This window comes from Lytechinus pictus, chromosome 1 (genome assembly GCF_037042905.1).
Source record: "Lytechinus pictus isolate F3 Inbred chromosome 1, Lp3.0, whole genome shotgun sequence".
Lineage (NCBI taxonomy): Eukaryota > Metazoa > Echinodermata > Echinoidea > Temnopleuroida > Toxopneustidae > Lytechinus > Lytechinus pictus.
This window is the reverse complement of record NC_087245.1, coordinates 28662164-28681928: the sequence shown is the minus strand read 5'-3', so window position 1 is coordinate 28681928 and position 19765 is coordinate 28662164. Positions and strand designations below refer to the sequence as shown.

At 36.8% G+C, this 19765-nt stretch overlaps 1 protein-coding gene across 1 annotated transcript; it reads right to left on the bottom strand.

The window, feature by feature from the left end:
* Nucleotides 1-17977, bottom strand: LOC129275372 (sushi, von Willebrand factor type A, EGF and pentraxin domain-containing protein 1-like). Its single transcript, XM_064099779.1, has 11 exons — nucleotides 17793-17977; nucleotides 17581-17646; nucleotides 13525-13648; nucleotides 12326-12441; nucleotides 10511-10699; nucleotides 9789-10037; nucleotides 9347-9592; nucleotides 3019-3219; nucleotides 2067-2660; nucleotides 1552-1713; nucleotides 1-934 (listed from the first exon to the last, which is right to left on the bottom strand). The coding sequence occupies exons 1-11, from the start codon at nucleotides 17848-17850 to the stop codon at nucleotides 765-767; spliced, it is 2175 nt and encodes a 724-aa protein (XP_063955849.1). The 5' UTR covers nucleotides 17851-17977; the 3' UTR covers nucleotides 1-764.
* Between the last annotated feature and the right edge of the window lie 1788 nt (nucleotides 17978-19765).

The following is a 19765-nucleotide window of genomic DNA, read 5'->3' as shown; positions in this document are numbered from 1 at the left end:
TCAAGTATAAAAGCATAATCATGAACATGTTCATAAACATGTTATTTTATTTCATCCTGGATTTTTTTTCTTTTTCCATCCATCTGTTTGTAACAGTTTCCGAAAGAAATTGTTTCATTCAACAGTAATAAACGTAAGAAAATTATGAGCAAAACAATATAAATGTTCATTATGCGTAAATAAGATAACCATCGCTAACATCATTATGATAATCGTCATAATTGTTATTGATGTTATGATTATGATAATAATAATAATAATAATTATAATAATAATAATAATTAAAGTAATAATGATAATAACAATCATTATGATTATAATTAATAAATTTTGTCATATGATTCATCCCTAAAAGTATCAGAATGTTGGACCTCAAATTAATGGGGGGGGGGGTGATTGCACAGGCCATCCCCCCTACCTGAAATATTGGGGGATATATCCCCAACCCCGGGATCGATACCCATGATCAGAAGCAATTAGGAAATATGACTGTGTTCAAAACATGAAGAGCTGTACTACTTAACCTATCACTTTGAAGCAACATTGCCAATTTAAGAATCGCCATACGAAGTAAATTGAGACTTATCGCGCTTTCATAAATCTCCCATTTCATAAACTATTTTCGTTGGACTGTTTTCATATTTCTTTAATCTATCCTCAATTTCAAGTAAAAGTTGAATTTCCACCAGGGATACATTTTCTTTGAACGGAAACTGCGTCGCCAGCAAAGGTCTCTACATAGCAATGCTGTCACGTGATCAGGGTTAGATGTGAAGACATTGGTCTACATCAGAAGCTCCTCTATTCCACGTCTTCTTTACATCCGGGCATTCGAAGCACATCGTCTGACCATTCAGCGGCTGAAACGTGTTTAATGGGCATTGGATACAAGGGTATAACCCTGATGTTGAAAATTGACCCGCTTCGCATTGATCTGTATAACATAATGAATAAAATGATCTGCATTAGACGAAACATCCAACCGATGAATGTGTTAATTCATCTTACAATCAATACACAACATTAAAAGGAAAATCCATTGAAATAATTTTGTCAGTTTTGTTATTGGTAGGCCAGTAACAGACATTCATATTGACATAGATATAAACTTAGGTCTAATTTCTTAACTGAACTTTATATGGCCGGAGGAAAGGAGCGTTTCATGAAAAGGTTTGTCGATTGTTTATCCAGCAATGTCTACTTAATATGGCTTCATAGCCAATCAGAATCAACTGACATAATACTCCTTTTACAACTTGTCAAACAAAATGTTTATACGAAACGGTCCCCAGAATTCATCTCGTCGAGTCGGGTTTAACTTAGAGTCTGAGACCACTGTTTAACTCAAATAGTTCTGTAATGGTGAAGACAGCTATCTTATTTATCCTTCGTAGACAGTTGAGAATGATTTCAGAGTAAAATGAGCTGATACATTGAATATGTACTGTCAGAGATTTATCTCACATTTTAATTCCATATTGTTAAACCACAACTTTAGACCAGAACATACGGGCTCTTACATTTCTAATGATACTCCCATGCAATACTCACCTTCACAATCAGTCTTGCTGGGACTGCCCTTGTTTCGAGTAGACTGACCAAGGTCACAGGACTTGCATGTCACCTGACCATACTCGTCTTGATAGAATCCATATCCACATTGGTGACATGCCATGGATTTGGTATCATAGTAGTGACCAGTTGTACAAGCGACTATATATAGACATGATAAATTGGAGAAAATAGTAGGAAATTAAGTAACAGATTGTCATGTCAAACAAAATGGGCCAAATTACCCTCCCCCTTCTTTCTCTCTCTCACACACACACACGCACACACACACCCTCACATCCTTGCTCACCGTAACCATTGGTAACTCAATGCACTAACCCCCTTTTTTCGTAACGCTCCCGCACCCACTTCCCCGCACCCCCCCCCCCCCACACACACACGCTCACCCACCCCATAAACGCACACACACCCGTACGCATAATATACACTAAAGCATATTGTAAAACCTTGGTACCTTTACCAGTAGGCCTACCACCTACATTCCATCTGCTTACCACATGTGGTGTTGTTGCGACCAGCGACGTAACCATCAGGACAATCTATATAGTGATCATTCATGAAAAGGTAGGCTTCGGTTGCGGAATCTTCAGTATCATCATGAGATGCCCCCAAGATATTGAAAATCTCGTTATTTCCGGATACTGCAATGTCCAACACTTCTCTGGCCAGATTCTCAAGCTTCTCCTGTGCCTCCTTCACGGACGCGGAGTCTGCTTTAGAAAGGCCGACACCAACTCCTAGGTTCATCGAAATGCGAATCTCCTGCAGCCCTTCGCCAAGTCTTCCCTCGATGTCATAAGTAGTACTATCGGCATGATCGTTGTTATCAACAGACAACCCTGTAGCACTGGATCTTAGAGTTCTGACCAGGGCACGTTTTCTTCTACGACGGGTCGGGAAGCCACATGTTATTGCGACATTGTCGACAGTACAGTCTCCGTTGGTTTTGCAGATACCGCTGTGGATGGATTTCTCGATTGTCTCTATGAAAGACTGTGCAATATCAGTCAATGCATCTGGACTACCGCAGTGGCCACTGTAGTAGAGCAGATCTGTTGGAAGGTTGATCTTGGTCGGGTCTCGTAATTCTAGTTACAAACAGAACATGAAGGAATTATTAATTGTTTTATTAAGTAGTAAATTATTAGCAAGAAATTGGAAATTGTTTTCATTTGCTGACTTTCCGGTGAGGACTTTTGCTAGAAGACCTTCCCCGGAAATTGAACAACAAGAAAGACTTTATGAGCGTATACAGAATATAGGCCTATGTAAAGTTACACCTAGCAATCACTTTAAAAAATGATGTATGCTGTAGGCCAATTTGTGAATAAATTAGGGTTATCCTGTGCATTCTTCTTTGTATTATTTTCCTGACCATCATTGGCCTAGATGAGTTAAGGAACCTTAAAGTTTATTGGCTACATGTATATCTCATTCTGTACTTACGTGAACAGTCAGGCACATAGAAAGTAGGACTCCACTGTCCAGATGAGCCGCATGTGAACACATCGGCAACGGGTTGGAACGGGCTAGGAGGAGGGATGTCATAATTTTCATTGCAGGACATACTACAGTATCGACCATAGGCCCAGGTATCACAAGACATGGCGCCGTGTGACGGCGAACGTAACTTCATGCATGGCATCGCTGGATTGGAGAGAGTAAGTATGCTTAAAATCATTGACCGTAGTGATTGCTAACCCAGGGCCCTCCTGAAATCAGACATGATGATTGATTACCAGAAATACAGACCCATGAGTACACTAGCGTACCTACGGGGGGGGTCAGAGGGGGCAGTCTGCCCCCCTGACGAGCCACAACCCATGCAAAGGACGTATCCCTGGCTTGACAAAAAAAAATTCTGGTACGAAATCCTTAATCTTTTTTTTTTTTTTTTTTTTTTTTTTTTTTTTTGCTTGTCAAATTATTTTCTGGTACGAAATCCTTCATTTGTGATTGAAGACCTTTTTTTTTTTTTTTTTTTGGCTTGTCAAATTTTTGGGCGGACGGTTTTGCCCCCCCCCCCCCCCCCTGTGTAAAATCCCAGGTACGCCACTGCATGAGTATGCCATTTACGGTTTCTTGCCCTTACCATTATTAACATGAACCAATTTGTTCTTTATATCAAAAACAAAAAAAATGCAAGTATGATACTTTGAAAACAAAACTTCATACCATATCAGATTTTCCTGTCCATATTTCAAATCTATCATGCAGCTCAGTGCAAGTTAACATATTGTTAAAAAGTTTACACTGGCGTCTGAATTTCATACTTTAGAGAAATAAAAAAACACTTGCTCTTTAACCCTTTGCGTGCGGGCCCGCGAAACCGGATACCTCTCCCTGCGGCGGAGCCGTTTTTGTACATTGCTGATATTTGGATCTGTGGCAGTGTTTTCCTGATCTATTGCTAATTGCGCCAAACTGAAGTATTTTCAGGATTTTTAGTAAATGTAAAGATGAAAGATCAGACATTTTTCTTTCTAGAATTAAAGGTCTCGCCTCTCAAATCAACAGAATAGTTAAGAAATTTACGAGGAAAAAGTCGTGTTATTTTTTAAAATCTTCATTTTTTCCCCAAGTCAATAGGCACTGTGTACAAAATTGCGTAAGGGTAATCAGCACGCGCGGACAAGTCGGGTTCGATCAATACCGCTTTGTTGTCTGCTCTAGTGCTTTTTTCATTGCCTATTGTCACGCTACTCATGAATGGTTTCTTTACCTCCCTGTATTCAGATCATTTGCAAAGTGTATAATTACGACGATAATCCATTTTGGGTGAAATCACAGCATACCAAATACCTTTATTTTCCAGAATGAATAAAAAATGGTGAATATATTCCCTTGCAAGTACGATGATGATGCTGCGCAACGAAAGTCCGAAACTATATTGTGATTTTTGGCTTCTGGGCTTCAAGACGGTGGCCTCAATGTTTCACTAAAAATCGCCCTTGGTTTCTTCTTTTCATAAATTATAGTTTGTAATAAAAAATGATTTTGTTCCTGAAGATTGCATACCAGTGTTCGATTGGTTTTCCTGTTGCAATTTCAAAGAGCGAAGGGGGTAAATGTGACTCAAATCTGAAATCACACCTCCCAACGCTCTCCTCGTCTCGTTCTACGTTTCATTTTTCTATCTCCCTTTTCCCTCCAAAATAACGATGCTACCGATTACTGTTCGTCACAATGAGAGAAAGTAAATTTTATTATCTATTGAAATTGTAGCATAAACTTTTAGTTCATTGTTAGTTTTAGCGTTTGAACTGATTATGCTTTTGTCGAATTTTCAGTGCAAAAATTTTCACATGGGAGAGAAAGAGAGAATGAGATGAAGAGCTTCCAAAACCTAACAAATTCTGACAAATTCATTCTATAAAATGACGTGAATTTCAAATTGAGGTGGGGGACTATAGTATTCTAATTCTTTATAAGTAAATACTTATGCAATAGCAAAAGCGCACATTATGGTTTATATTATACCTTTTTGGTCTATTTCCTCTTTTTCCCCTTCCATTCTTTCTGTCGATTTATCATTCTCCTATACATGTATCTCGATTTGCATTTTCTATTCTTTTTTAAAATCTCATTTGCATCTTCTTCCATCCCTATGGGTATCATCACCCAGGGGAAAATTGTATTTTTTGTGAAGAAAGCACTGTCATGCTCAAGAAAATGTTCTTGGCATGTCTTAAGCGCCTGCATGTTTTAAATAAGTAAACATTTACTTTTTTATTGTTACTATCGTAATATAAAAAGCAGTATTCCTAAGACCTTTTTGTATCGCTAAATACGAGAAGCATTTACTAGGTCATCCTGACGAAATACACTAATCTTCCTTTTATTCAGGGCGTTGGCTATTTGTCCCCTGCTCTTTTTATATGGAATTTGTTTGAGCGTCCGCCATGACTTTCTTTTGTTCATTTTTAAAAGAGCAGAGGATAAACGGTGTTATTAATTCTTTATTTTGTTTCCTTTGAAATAGAGGACAAAAATAAGAGCAATATTGGATGAGAGAACGAGAGAAAGCGGGGGGTGTGGGTTCAAAAGTTTTCCAGGGGCTCGTATTACATAAAATTTGTTTACAAATTTTCAATAGCACTTGAAAGCTACTGAAACCATTCTATTTGACTGGCGGATGGTAAATTTTTGTTTAATTATTGCGCATTTTTCAATATAAAATGTGCATGTATAATGTATTTATAAAACGGTACCAATTAAGGATTTCCTCGTTTTCCCTTTTCCCTGGTTTCTAACCTGTAACTGAATGTGTTATCTACCGCTTTCATTCCCTTTATATCTATCGTCTTTCTTTATCCCCTCCCTTCTTCACCTTTTTTCTCTAAGTTCTTCTCATTTAAATTATATCTGTATCGTCTTCTTTCTTCCCGATTTGGATTACGAGGTATATACCTGCCCCCATCCCCTCAATCCTTTCTGATTTTTCTTCTCAGTACCTGTCATTTTACATTACATCTAACGTCTCCCCCCCTCTCTCTCTCTCTCTTAATCGGAAACGGTTCCGAGAGAATGCCTCGTTTTTTGGCAACTTGTATTGATCGGAGATGGTTGCATTTTTGGGCCTCTCGTCCTATTGCATCGTGGTCATCATGTCAAAAATGTTGGTGTTTTTCCCCCCTGTTTCTCAAATAATGTCCCGAAAAACCTTTTAAAATTACTATTGTCACTGTCATTTCACAATAATTTCTATATCATCTTCCATTTTCTATATTGATAACGTGGGTAGATATCTTTCGCAAAAGACAATATGATGATGATGATCATCATCATCGTATAAAAATGCACGACTAAACTATTTTTTGTGAACTTGGGGCTTAGGTTTATGGCAAGACAGAGGCCTCAATCTTTCACTAAAAGTAATTTTCTTTTTTAGATTTTTTCATAAATTATATGTCTCATTTAATTCGATTTCCCACGCAGATATTATAATAATAATGAAATAATCTTGTTCCTGAAGTTTGTGCATCGGTATTCGATTTGTAATATCCTGAAATTATTTCAAAGAGTTAAAAGAATAAAAGTGACTAAAATTGTAAGTCTGAAATCATACCTCCCAACTCTCTTCTTGTCACTTTCTACGTTTCTTTCTTTATCTTACTATTCCCTCAAAAAGAGCCAAGCAATTACTGAAAGTAACAAAAAGTATTTTTTTTCTTGAATAAATTATAGCATCCGCAATCACAAGTGTTTTTTGTTTGTTCTTTCGTTTTTTTCGATTGTCTCCTTCGTTCTGTTTTATTGTCTCCTTGATTTCACAACCGAAAATAAATCATTAAAAAAAAAACATTCACAATAGTTATAATTCATTTTTGTCTCTATCGTTTTAATCGTTCAATCTAATAGTACAGAGGCGGCGGAGTTGGTAGGTATTTTCAGTGCTCACCCCTTGCAGCAAACATGTAAAAAAAAATCCGAAGTCTATATAAATTTCTGATTTTTTTTTCGGCCGGTCCACTCCCTACCACATTCAGTAACGAAAACAATTTTTTCCCTCTATGAATCTTTTCTACCACGCTATTCGCCGGTAAAAAAAAGGGAGAAAGAAATTGGCAAAAAAGTAGGAAATTCAATAAAATTTGGGTCGGTATCAATTTTTTTTTTTTTTTTTGGGGGGGGGGTGTAGGTTACACATGAATAAAAGTTTGTAGGATTGAGAGGGTTCTATCGGGTGACACGCCAGACAAACGTGTTTTCTTTGTAGGGGGTGCCTTAGCGTAATTTCTCATCCTGTATCATTCTATTTCCTCCAAGTTCGCGCGAGGAAACTTTTAGTTCATTATTGGTTTTATCATTTGAAGTGATTATGTTTCCGTCAACTTTTCAATGCAAAAGTTTTCATCTGGGAGAGAAACGGAAATAAGATGAAGAGCTTCTAAACCCTAACCTATTATAAATTCATTCTGTAAAATGATATGAATTAGCAAATTGTAATATTTTAGCCGCTTCATCCCCGTCCCACAGCTCAACCCCTGTACCATAAAAAAACATTGCTGTCCCTGTATAACATCTTTTTCCAAACATTTTGGTTTAGATGCAAACCATGGTAAGCGCCCCAAATGCGATTTTTTTTTGGGGGGGGTCGTAACAGGGATAAAAGGGGCCAGGACGGTCTTTATTCTTATCTTTTCCACCGCGTTACTCGCAATTAAAAAACAGAAAATCGGAGAGAGGAGACAAACAAGCAATATATATTAGAGTGTAGGTCAGAACATTTCCATCGGGGGGAGGGGGGGGGGGGGTCAAACAAGAACAATGATAAACAGCCATCAGTTTGGCAAGGGTCTGAGGACCGAGTTGCAACAAATAAACGTTGTGGGATTTTTCAAAGTAATCTAACCAAAAAATAAAGTCATGTTGTAATTCGTTTAAGTAGATCGGGGGGAGGGGGGGGGGGGTCAAACAAGAACAATGATAAACTGTCATCAGTTTGGCAAGGGTCTGAGGACCGAGTTGCAACAAATAAACGTTGTGGGATTTTTCAAAGTAATCTAACCAAAAAATAAAGTCATGTTGTAATTCGTTTAAGTAGATATTCATGCATGGAATTTTAGCAAAAGTGCACTTGTCTGTTCCCCCTTTTATCACTGTATCTCATTCTCTCTCGCTATCCCTGACATTTGAACATATTTTTTTTTTCCCTAAATAATTATTCGTTCATCCTTATATGCATCATCACCCAGGGGAAGCGCCTTTATGCAATATGAATCACTGACGGATGTCATAAGCACCTGTGTTGTCGGTAAACGAGACCTTTTTTTTGTAGATACGGTATGTTGGTCGAAAAAAAAAAGATTCATAAAAGCTTTTTGTATTTCTATAAGTACGAAAAGCGTTCAATGGGTCATCCTGCCGATAAACACTAATCTTCCTTTTGTTCGGGGCGTTGACCATCTGTATCCTGCTCTTTTCGGAAGGAATTTGCTTGAGTGGCCGCCCAGACATTCTTTTGTTCGGGTAGTGCCGATATCATGAACTACATGGACGTTCCCCTTTTGAAAAGAGCAGAAGATGAATGGTGTGCTAAACTGCTTTCTTTTCTCTTTTTTTCATAATAGTAGACAAAAAATGAGAAGAAGAGGGATGATGGGGAGGGAAAAAGTTCAAAAGTGCACCGAGATCAGCTCAAAGTACTAAGACATTACAAGCTTTTTGCTTTTCTGAAAATGCAATCAATCGATGAAACCAAGGAGATATCATTCTATATAGAGTGATATCTTCTTGATTAAACAAATAAGACGAAAATGGTTAAATAACCGCGTAGCTTATTACGTGACGATCTTGCAGAAAAGATGTTAACGTATATTTATCAGAACAACGATATGGATCAAATCACCTGATCGGAAAAAATCACGTGATCAGGCCTTATGCGCGCGCGTACGTGCTCGTCACAAAATTTATCCTTCCCGTCCGACTCCAACGAAAAAATCGGTTTAAGTTGAAATGATTTCCTATTTTCGGGATTTTTCCCCACGTAGCTGTATATTTTTTTCAATCTGTTATCGAAATAGGTTTATAAAGTAAATAGTGGCAGAGGTTTTAGTACATAACAATTACGAAAAAGCTGAAAAACTTCATTGAATTAAACCAAACATTTCTCGGCTTCTGTAGAAGCCCGTCGTAGCTAAGTGAATGACTCGCTGGGCTTCTGTGGAAGCCCGTCGCACGCAAAGGGTTAAAGTTGGACATAGAATTGAAACACCCTTCAATAACTTATAGATATACATCATTGATCAAAGAAAATATATATAATGCTTACGTTCGATATTGACATAAAAGTCGCAAATCTCACTGAGTCCATTTTTCATGTTCGTTGCGTTGTAGATCACGTGATTATTTCCCCATGGTAATATGACGCTGTTACTACCAAAGTTACAAACAAGTCGCACCTCATCACCGGGGATTTCCCTACACGCTGGTTCATCCCAAGTCACCAAGGTCATATCCGTGCTTGATCGCAGATTTTGGCTGGATGGACAGGTCAAAAATTCTGGCACGACCGTATCTACCATGCAGATTGAAAGGAAAGCATGGACACTATTATTTGATTCATTTACTGGAAATATTTTGTGCTATCAGACTGCCTGCAGTTTTACGAAAGAATATTCGTAAGATCTTAACCAATCTTAATAGGAACTGGTGCTTTATTTTCTTAACATACAATAACTTGCAATCATCCGAGAACAGCAAAAACGTGTTACCGTGTATCTCGACATCAAAAGTACACGCAACAGAATTTCCGGCGTCATCCTGGAAGTGATACTCGCAAGCAGTATCAGCAGTGAAGATGTAAGGAGATGTGAGGTCCGCAGGAACTGTCCATGTCTGTAGCGTCTGGTCGAAGTTGTCTGTGGCAGTTGGTTCTGTAAATGTGACTTCTACACCCCAGTGCTCAGTCCGATTGGCGACAAATGAAGATGGACAGCGCGTCACCGTTGGTGCGTAATCATCTACAAGAGAATCACAAGCACAAATACGTCATGATGATAAGCTTTCAAACATATCTCTATATACGAGGAAGGTAATGTTGGTCTTGAGGAATTAACCCCAAATACTATTCAAAATTTTATTATAATGCATTATAATTCATTTCATTATAATGCATTACGACCTTTCAAAATTTAGCATAATTCATTAGTCCTTATCTCGGATACTCGTGACTGAAATTCATGAAAAGCGTAAAATGGATTTTCGTAACAAACACAAAAATAAAGCCTACATTTGATCCATTCTGGTAAAAGTAAAAGATGTTCCAATTCTTGAGGAAAGTGTTCCAAGAAGAATTTGTAAATAATCTTCGCTGGCAACTGTGACCAGTGACAAGCTTGTGAACTCCCTGCATCTGATTGAATGATAGCAAATCTGTCGTCAGATAAAATCACTGGCAAAGCAAAAGTTGTTTGATGTAATACTTCTAAATTACCTGTACACGTTGGTTGAGTGCCAGTCCATTGTGCTGCATTCCCGCTAACCTCTTGACAAACACGTTGAGATGAGCCCGATAGAGTAAGTCCTGTGGCACATTGGTAGGTACAGACTGACCCTACCGAGTTGGACGTTGAACAGCTCACCGAACAGTGTTGGGGAGATGTGGCACTACTACAGCGGATCACTGAAATAAAAAGAATCACAGAGAGGTTATTGTTTTTAATCCTCAATCGAATGTCTCTTGCTTTGTATCTGAATTTGGAGAAACTTTCACCATGTTCGTCATTTTTTAGAGAACATATATAATTTCCTCAGCTTTAATTGTAGAGACAAACAAATGCACTTTTATTACACTTCTTTCCGCTCACAATATTTAGTGATGTACGCTTAATGTGGTAATTTTGTTTTGCAAATCCGGATTGTACTGTCACCTTGTTTGAGTTATAATAATCTGCTCTGTAATGATTGTGAAATGAAATAAACTTAAAACTTCGAAACATTTAGAGCTTTGGGGAAAAAATAAAGTAGGCACATGCTTTTGTGACGAGAATGTAATAATTTGAGTCCAATACAATTCATCATCAGCTAATGTCTGTGGCGTGTTTAGTGGATGCAAGAGCTCATTTCCGCCCTCGAGCCACTTTCAGTAAGGCGCCAAAAACAAAACTAAAGGAAATAATTTGGAGAAAAAATGGAGAAAAGGAAAAGTAAATAGAACACATAAAAGTAAACAGAAATTACCAGCGTCAACAATAATTGGACAAGCTGCCATTGGTCATGATGCAGTGAGTGACTTTGTCTATAAATAGTATCCTCAACTTATTTTATCACGACCGTTTTATAATAATTATGAGGGTTTTGCTCGAAGTACAGTGGGCTCAAGAACAGAGAAAATGTATTGTCAAATGCCCACCAAAATGATGACAAAGAGCAACCAAGAACTCTGTTTCAAAAATTGGTGACTCAAAACAGCAGTTCGTCCTGGACTCTGGACAAACGACATATTATTTGCAATTTTTCGTCAGCTCCGAAACAGAGGGCGAAACTGCTGCTCCGGTTCACCATTATTTTCGACAGCTGTTCTTTGTCATTTGGTGGGCATTCTCAATACATGTACTGTATTCCTGAACCCTCTGTATACGTTGTGAAAACTCCATTTATTATGTATGCTTTGAAACGGAAATTGAAAAAAAGAGATCACATTGAATAAACACAAACTGAATATATACATGTATGTAAAACCAAATGTTGCACAGGAGGGTCGACAAGAAACTAAGATAACAGAGCGTAGTCCATTATAATCAGCAGATTAATAATAAATAGAGAAAACTCTGTCTGGGAAGAGAGAAACTGGCAAAATAATGTGTTCAGAATGTACTGCCCTGTTATAATTCCATTCTAGTATATGCTTCATGTATACACGCCATTTTCTTTCATATTTCATTATTATTCTAAAATTTATGTGAAAATAAACGACGGAAATTGATAATAAAAGCCTAAAGGAAAGAAGGGTTCCGGAATCACGTATTATAACAGCATCACAAAATATATCTGAAAATATCAATCCAGTTTTATCGTAATAAAATATGTACTAGTTCTGCAGTTGGTTGTTACTGAACATGACATGTGACAAAGATCACATAACCTCGATCCCATGTGTTTGTAAAAAGAACATGATATTACCACATGTATTCCTGCATCCTGAAGTCAATTTTTTTCGATGTAGGATGATGTTGCACCCACTAGTCTGCATGATTTTTGATTACTGAGAAATGAGATATGATAACGAAAGAGTCATAAGCATATTTACCGCTAACAGTAAAAGAAACGGCACAGGATGTAGATAGTCCACCAGTGTCTATGGCAGTGTATGCGATGCTATGTGTACCTTCACCGAAAGAATGCCCCGGAGGATGGCCACTTCGACTGGAGGAAGAGAGAAATGTAAAAAGTTAGAGAGGAGGACAATAAAATGCAGCTGGCCCCTGAATGTTTACCAGTTTGGGTGGGTGTGTGTGTGTGCCTTTTTATTAAATTGATTATAGATAATGTTTTAAACCAGTGGCGTTATATGAGTCTAATATTTTTGAGGAGGCCTGGGCCCCGTCTTACAAAGTGTTACGATTGATCCAATCAATCGTAATTTTTTGGAGATCCATTAGTGTCATATTTTTTTCTATAGGAAATTTGCACAATGTCCTTTGTAAACAAAAAGAAGTACAGTGAATTTTCAAGAAAACAATGAATGCATGGATATACATCATAGTTTGAAAATAATTTGAACAACCATGAATAATACATGTTGACGTTGCTGGCCGTCCATAGTTGCGATTGATCGGATCAACCGTAACTCTTTGTAAGACGGGGTCAAGATATCATGATGGCGTATCGGACGGAATTTGTTTTTAAATAGTTGCAAGCGAGCGAAGCGACTGTGCAAACATGTTGCAATTTTTAATTAGTTCGAAAATCCAATTTTGTAGTAGATTTTGACATAATATTCCGAAAATATCATATTTCACCCTCCTCTTTTTCTTTTTCTTCCCTTTTCTCTTTTTTTTCTTGGTAGTGAAAAAAAATTAGGGAGGGGGCAAGTGCCTGTACGGCACTGTTTTAAAAAGAACAGACCCATTGGAAAATAAACGTCTCGGTTACTTTATTTCGTCACACTCTCTGCATGGTATAAGATCAACATGCTTTTGTCTGGAGGAGCTCATTTTGATATTACAAAAGGGGGCACTTTTTCCCGAGGAAAAATTTTACAAGTAAAAAAGAAAGGTTTTCAACAAAAAATAAGGACATTTCCTTCACGAAAAAATTTGACGAGCCCAAAAAATTTCTTCATTTTCAAAAGGGGGGAGGGGCACACTTATGTTCTAACGGCTTTTTTACAATACAAATTTAAATTGTGCCTCTCAAATGGGGGCACGGGCTGGCTTTGCCCCCCCCTCCCTGTATCCGCCAGTGAATTATGTAATTCCTTCCAGTTTGATGAGGGGGTATCTTTACCTAACAGTACACGATGATTCGTAGTCGGTACACGTTGGTTCAACCCAGATGACGACAGCAGTAGCAGTTGTGGTGTACTGAACAGGGAGAGTTTGCGGGCAGTTGTTAAATCTAGGAGGAGTATCTGCAAGAAGAATATAAAAAAATACGGCAGGTATTCTTATCAGGGGCCCGTTTCATATACCGTGTGAGAAAAAAAAACATAACAAATCCCCAATTTAAAAAATATATATATGTCACGAACGCATAATCATTATATATGACTGGAAAGGGTATTTTATCCCAAATAATTTGATACCGCCATATTTATGGTTTATGTGTTAACGCTTGGATGCTCAGAAAGTATTCGTTGCAGTGATGTAAATTTTGATTCGCGCCAAAGTAAGGCATAAATGCAATGAATGAACCCCAGATGCCAATGATGCAATAATCCTACTTGAGTTAGTAAATATATTTGCAAATCCCTTTTCAATTAAATTAACTTGAGAATCGATACTTAAAAGTAAACTGCATACAGTGAGAGACAAAACCACACAAAAATTAAACAAAAACATATACATGTTTCTCTTTATTTCTTGCAGAAAAAACAAGAATTCGGGGGAATTTGAGTCCCTTCCATGTAGAGTAGGCATAAAGGGGGGGGGGTGCTCTTTACCTGGGGACGGGGAGGGGGTTGGGAATTAGAACATCAACTTTTTTATCAATGTTTTTTTTCTCTCTCTTGTCATTAATTTTGATACATCTTGTTAATATGATTATATTTTGCAAATTTTGTTGAACGGAAATAAATAAATCTAAAATCTAAATCTAAATATTTCATTTTGTAATTGTTGAAACGCATCAGTATTGATTTCCAGTATCTTTGAAGTTTGATTTATAATTTGTACAATTATATGAGATATGGATTTATTGTATAATTTATAATCGTATTTCAAATAATTTGTAAAACTTGTTCATCGAATGTGTATTTTGATTTTGAGAGAGTACAATAAATACATCCTTAAAACAAAAAATAAATAAATACATAACCTAACTTGACTTGATTCATTCCAAAAAATACCATATTGACTGTATAATTTGAATTATTATGTTTTATATCTGTGTAATATTATTATAATAATTGTTAATGTATTTTATGTTTGTGATGGACCTGGAATGTGTTCAGAATAGAACCATGGACCTGGTATGTAATGTCAACATAAACTTTATCTTGAATTTGATTAAGTCATGATTACAACAATATTGAACAATTATAATGTAAATCACTGAAAAGGTATATTGAAATGGATTTTAAAGCAACTCTTGTAGGATTATGACATCATTGACATCTGAATTCATTCATTGCAGTCATGACTTACTCTGGCGCAAATCAAAATTTACATCACTGCAAAGCCTACCTCCTGGGGCCCGTTGCAGAAAGAGATGCAATCATTTCAACTCTAAAAATCATGCGCAACTTGATTTTCAATCAATCAACAGCGCGCATTTGGTACTTACGTTTGATTTTTTTTGGCTGGCGTTTAAACGCAACTCTTTCTGCAACGGGCCCCCAGATCATCCAAGCGTTAACACGTAACCCATAAATATGGTATCAAATTATTTGGGATAAAATACTCTTTCCAGTCATAATATAATGATTATGCGTTCGTAACATTTTTTTCTTGAATTGAGGATTTGTGAAATGTCATTCTTTTTGGTAACTTCTGAAGGTTTCCATGGCGAAGAAGAATAGTGTATAGTAGGATTATCGGTACACCATGTATCTTTTTTGGGCAAGTGTTGGTCCTGAAACGGACCATCCAATCTCTCCTTTTCAAGACCAACACTTGCCCAAGAGAGATTCATGGTGTGCCGTGAAACATACGACACTTTTTTTTAACCTACCGTAAATGAAATAATATCATATTTCACCCTTCTCTCTTTTCTTTTCTCTTTTTCTTTTCTTGGTCGTGAAATTTTTTGGAGCAAGTGCCCCCAAGCTGCCCATCTGTACGCCACTGCTTTTGACTGAAAGGGGCCAACCACAGACCTAAACAATGACTTTCTTTCCGGGCTTTCTTTCCACGATGTATGGGCATGGAGCTATTGTATGGGGTGTTTATATTGTTCGAGAGCCGCTAATAAGGGAAGGAAGATGGTCACTTAAAATTAAAGACTGAAGGATTTGACGCATATTTTGGGTGGAATTTGGCGTGGGTGGAGGGAAACTGCCTCGTCAGCCCCCTCCCCACACATATATACAGCAAATTAATACTAAGATAAATCTAGCATGTCTATAGTGTTGATAAACCAACACAAATACTTTGATTCAAATTAATTGCCACAACAGGTTAAAAAAAGAAGTGTTCCCTTTTATTTTATCAGATGCACATTGGACTTCTATCCCATGATGTTTTAAAGACATCGAATGCTGAAATCAATCTTTGCTCCATTATTAAACAATAGTGCGTAGATTGGAAGTGGGTGGATTTTATGTGTGCGGGAGTGTGTGATGTTCGCAGGGCCCTGGGAACGATTTTTTGACTGGGGATGCTGAAGTAGGCCTAAATTCAGGGGCGGATCCATCTTTCGCCAATAAGAGGAGGGGGGGCGAAAAACAATCACCCATACTTTCCACTCAAAGATGATTTTTGTGTGTTTCTTCGTAACAGTCACTTTTTTGTTTTATTCCTATAAAACATAGTAATCTCATAAGCCATATTCAAATAGTGAGAGCGCAGAGCGCGAGCTAATATTTTGGAAATTCCATCTGAACACAAATACTTTGATTCAAATTAATTGCCACAACAGGTTAAAAAAAGAAGTGTTCCCTTTTATTTTATCAGATGCACATTGGACTTCTATCCCATGATGTTTTAAAGACATCGAATGCTGAAATCAATCTTTGCTCCATTATTAAACAATAGTGCGTAGATTGGAAGTGGGTGGATTTTATGTGTGCGGGAGTGTGTGATGTTCGCAGGGCCCTGGGAACGATTTTTTGACTGGGGATGCTGAAGTAGGCCTAAATTCAGGGGCGGATCCATCTTTCGCCAATAAGAGGAGGGGGGGGCGAAAAACAATCACCCATACTTTCCACTCAAAGATGATTTTTGTGTGTTTCTTCGTAACAGTCACTTTTTTGTTTTATTCCTATAAAACATAGTAATCTCATAAGCCATATTCAAATAGTGAGAGCGCAGAGCGCGAGCTAATATTTTGGAAATTCCATATAGGCCCTATCTTGTCCTGAAAATCTACCATTTTGAGAATGTTTGTGATCCTAAACAAAATCCGTATATAACTGATAGAAAGGGACCTGAGGACTGCTTGTAGTTAGCCATAAAGCGAGCGCGAAGCGCAAGCTGAAAATTTTTGACATTCCAACCTAAAAAAATGGAAATTCTAAGCATATTGTGTAATCATGGGTAGGATAGACATATAACTAAACAATGCGAGCGCGAACCATGAGCGAAAAAAAAATTTAGACCTAAAAACGGGTCACTCTAGGTCATGTTTTGTAAATAATGAAATAAATGGGTAATTGGGTATCCTAAATCAATAATGTGAGCGCGAAGCGCGAGCAGAAAATTTTAGTCTGAAGCTGATGATTTAAGAATGTTTTAAATAAAGAACAAGTTGTGTATACAAAATGAAGGTCGTTCTGGTGCCAAGAAATTTGATAAGCCAAAAAAAAGGGGGTTTCAGCACAAGATGTTGGTAATTTTCCATACAATTCTCCTGTGTGACACACCAACCAGAATTCCATGGCCTATGGAAAATAATACACGCAGTACCCCCTGTGAAAATCTTGGGGGTGCTTCAGCACCCCCAGCACCCCTGCTTCCCAGGTCCATGGTTTTCGTGTGTGCGGACAATCACGTTATATTATTTTATTTAACTATTATGTTTTAATATTCCTTTACTCTGCTTTTGCTATTCAATCCTTTGTATTTTTTGTTGTTTTTATGCCTAATACATGTATATGTGAACGAATTTGCTGAAAACCGTAAAATTGACAAGCGAACGGCCATATATACGGGCCAAAGCAATCAAAGAATAGCACATATTACTTACTTGGAGATGGAGAAGGTGGTGGAGGAGGATCCGATCTTCTACGACGTCGACGACGACGCGCTGCATCTGAAACATCAACAATAAACAATGTATTAAATCAGATGCATTCTGTCCTCATTGGTAATCGACAAGGGAGAATACTCTTTCTTTCAGAGGGTTGGGATAACTTCATCCCATCTCTAAAATGATATAGCATAGAGAAGCCTACAAACCTGCGTCTTTAAGAAAGGCAATACATAAAATCAAAACGATAATCGAGGTCGTCTTCATTGTGTATCAACGTCAGAATTGGAACTCAAATCAAGGAGTAATAATCCAGGAAGCCTATCGATGGCGAAACAGAATGAAAATATGATTTTTGATCTTTGGTTTATATAAATAACGGGCTTGAATCCTCACAGACCAAACCGAGAGATTGAATGATAAACATTAGTCTTGCGTCATCATTAATTGTTTCTTATCGCTAAAACAGGATGTATGCATTTGCTTTAATTATCGAACACATTTGTGTGTTTTTTTAATCAGAATTCTTGCAATACCTATTTTAAAATGAGTATACATTTAAATCTTTATTTCATTTTATTACTCTGCACTGATGGTTTGGGACTATCATTTAAAAAAAAAAGTACTACAAATGAAAAGATTAGTAAATAATTGAATAAACAGGTGAATGATTGGACGAATGTTTTAATGAATTGATGAAAGAAGTGACGTTTTACTGACCTCTCTTTTTGTTAAAGGTCAAGTCCACCCCAGCAAAATGTTGATTTGAGTCAATAGAGAAAAATCAAACTAGTATAACACTGAAAAGTTCATAAAAATCGGATGAAAAATAAGAAAGTTATGACACTTTATAGTTTCGCTCATTTTTCACATGACAGTGACATGCACAACTCAGTGACATGCAAATGAATCAGTCGATGATGTCCTTCATTCACTATTTCTTTTGTTTTTTATTGCTTGAATTATACAATATTTCATTTATTACAGATTTGACCATAGGGATCGATTTGACTGAATCATATAGTATTAAACATTGCTAACCCCACATGTTCAGGGAAGAATTAATCACTGTTTCACTTGACAATGAGAAAAAAATTAGAATATTTCATATTTCATATAATGAAATACAAAAGAAATAGTGAGTGGATGACGTCATCACTCACCTCATTTGTATAGCAACCAGGATGTACATATAACTGTTTTGTGAAAATAAGCGAAACTGTAAAATGTCATAACGTTCTTATTTTACATCCGATTTTGATGAAATTTTCAGTGTTATGCTTGTTGGATTTTTCTCTTTTTATTCAAATCAATTTTTTGTTGGAATGGACTTGTCCTTTAAGCTTCTTTCTTTTTTTCTTTTTACCTTCTCTCCGCCCTTTTTCACTACTGTACATGAAAAAAACATAGGGGTAGTTGCTCCTGGCCCTTTGGATTGGTTTGTATTTTGTTGTTGTTTTTCATACATCTACTTACAAAGAAATATGTATATTATGTGTAACAGCCATTTATACCGTCGACTGTGCATGTGTAATTTCACCATTACTTTTGTTTGTATTCAATTTGGTTTAAATTCTTTGTTTAGTTCCTTTTCTAAAAAAATACATCACGTCGTTTCTGTCGTACTTTATTATGGGTAAGTAAACTGTGAACATAATTGTAAAAAAAAAAAAATCCCAACATAGACAAGATAATATTTCTAATCAAGCTAAAATTCAACAACATACAAATAAAAACAAAAAAGAAATGCACAGAAAAGAAACCCAACGCAACATCGATGCACTAAAAACTGATTTAGCTGAAGAAGATTGGAATGAAGTATTGAACGAAACTTACGCCGATGTTGCTTATGAAATATTTATTCAAAAACTCTTACATTATTATAACAAAAACATACCTCTTGTAAAAGATAAGGTCCTTAAAAAGAATAAACAACCATGGATCACAAAGGGCATTAAACGATCAATATCAACACGGAATAAACTCTATAAGCAAGCTCTAAAAACTCAATGTAAGGTAAAATTTGACAAATACAAAAAATATAGAAATAAATTGACATCCATTATTCGTCTATCTCGAAAACTGTACTATTCAAAAAATATAGAGGAAAACGCAAATAATGTTACTTTTTTATGGAAAACTGTCAACGATCTCTTAGGTAAGAAAAAACATGATATTGCAA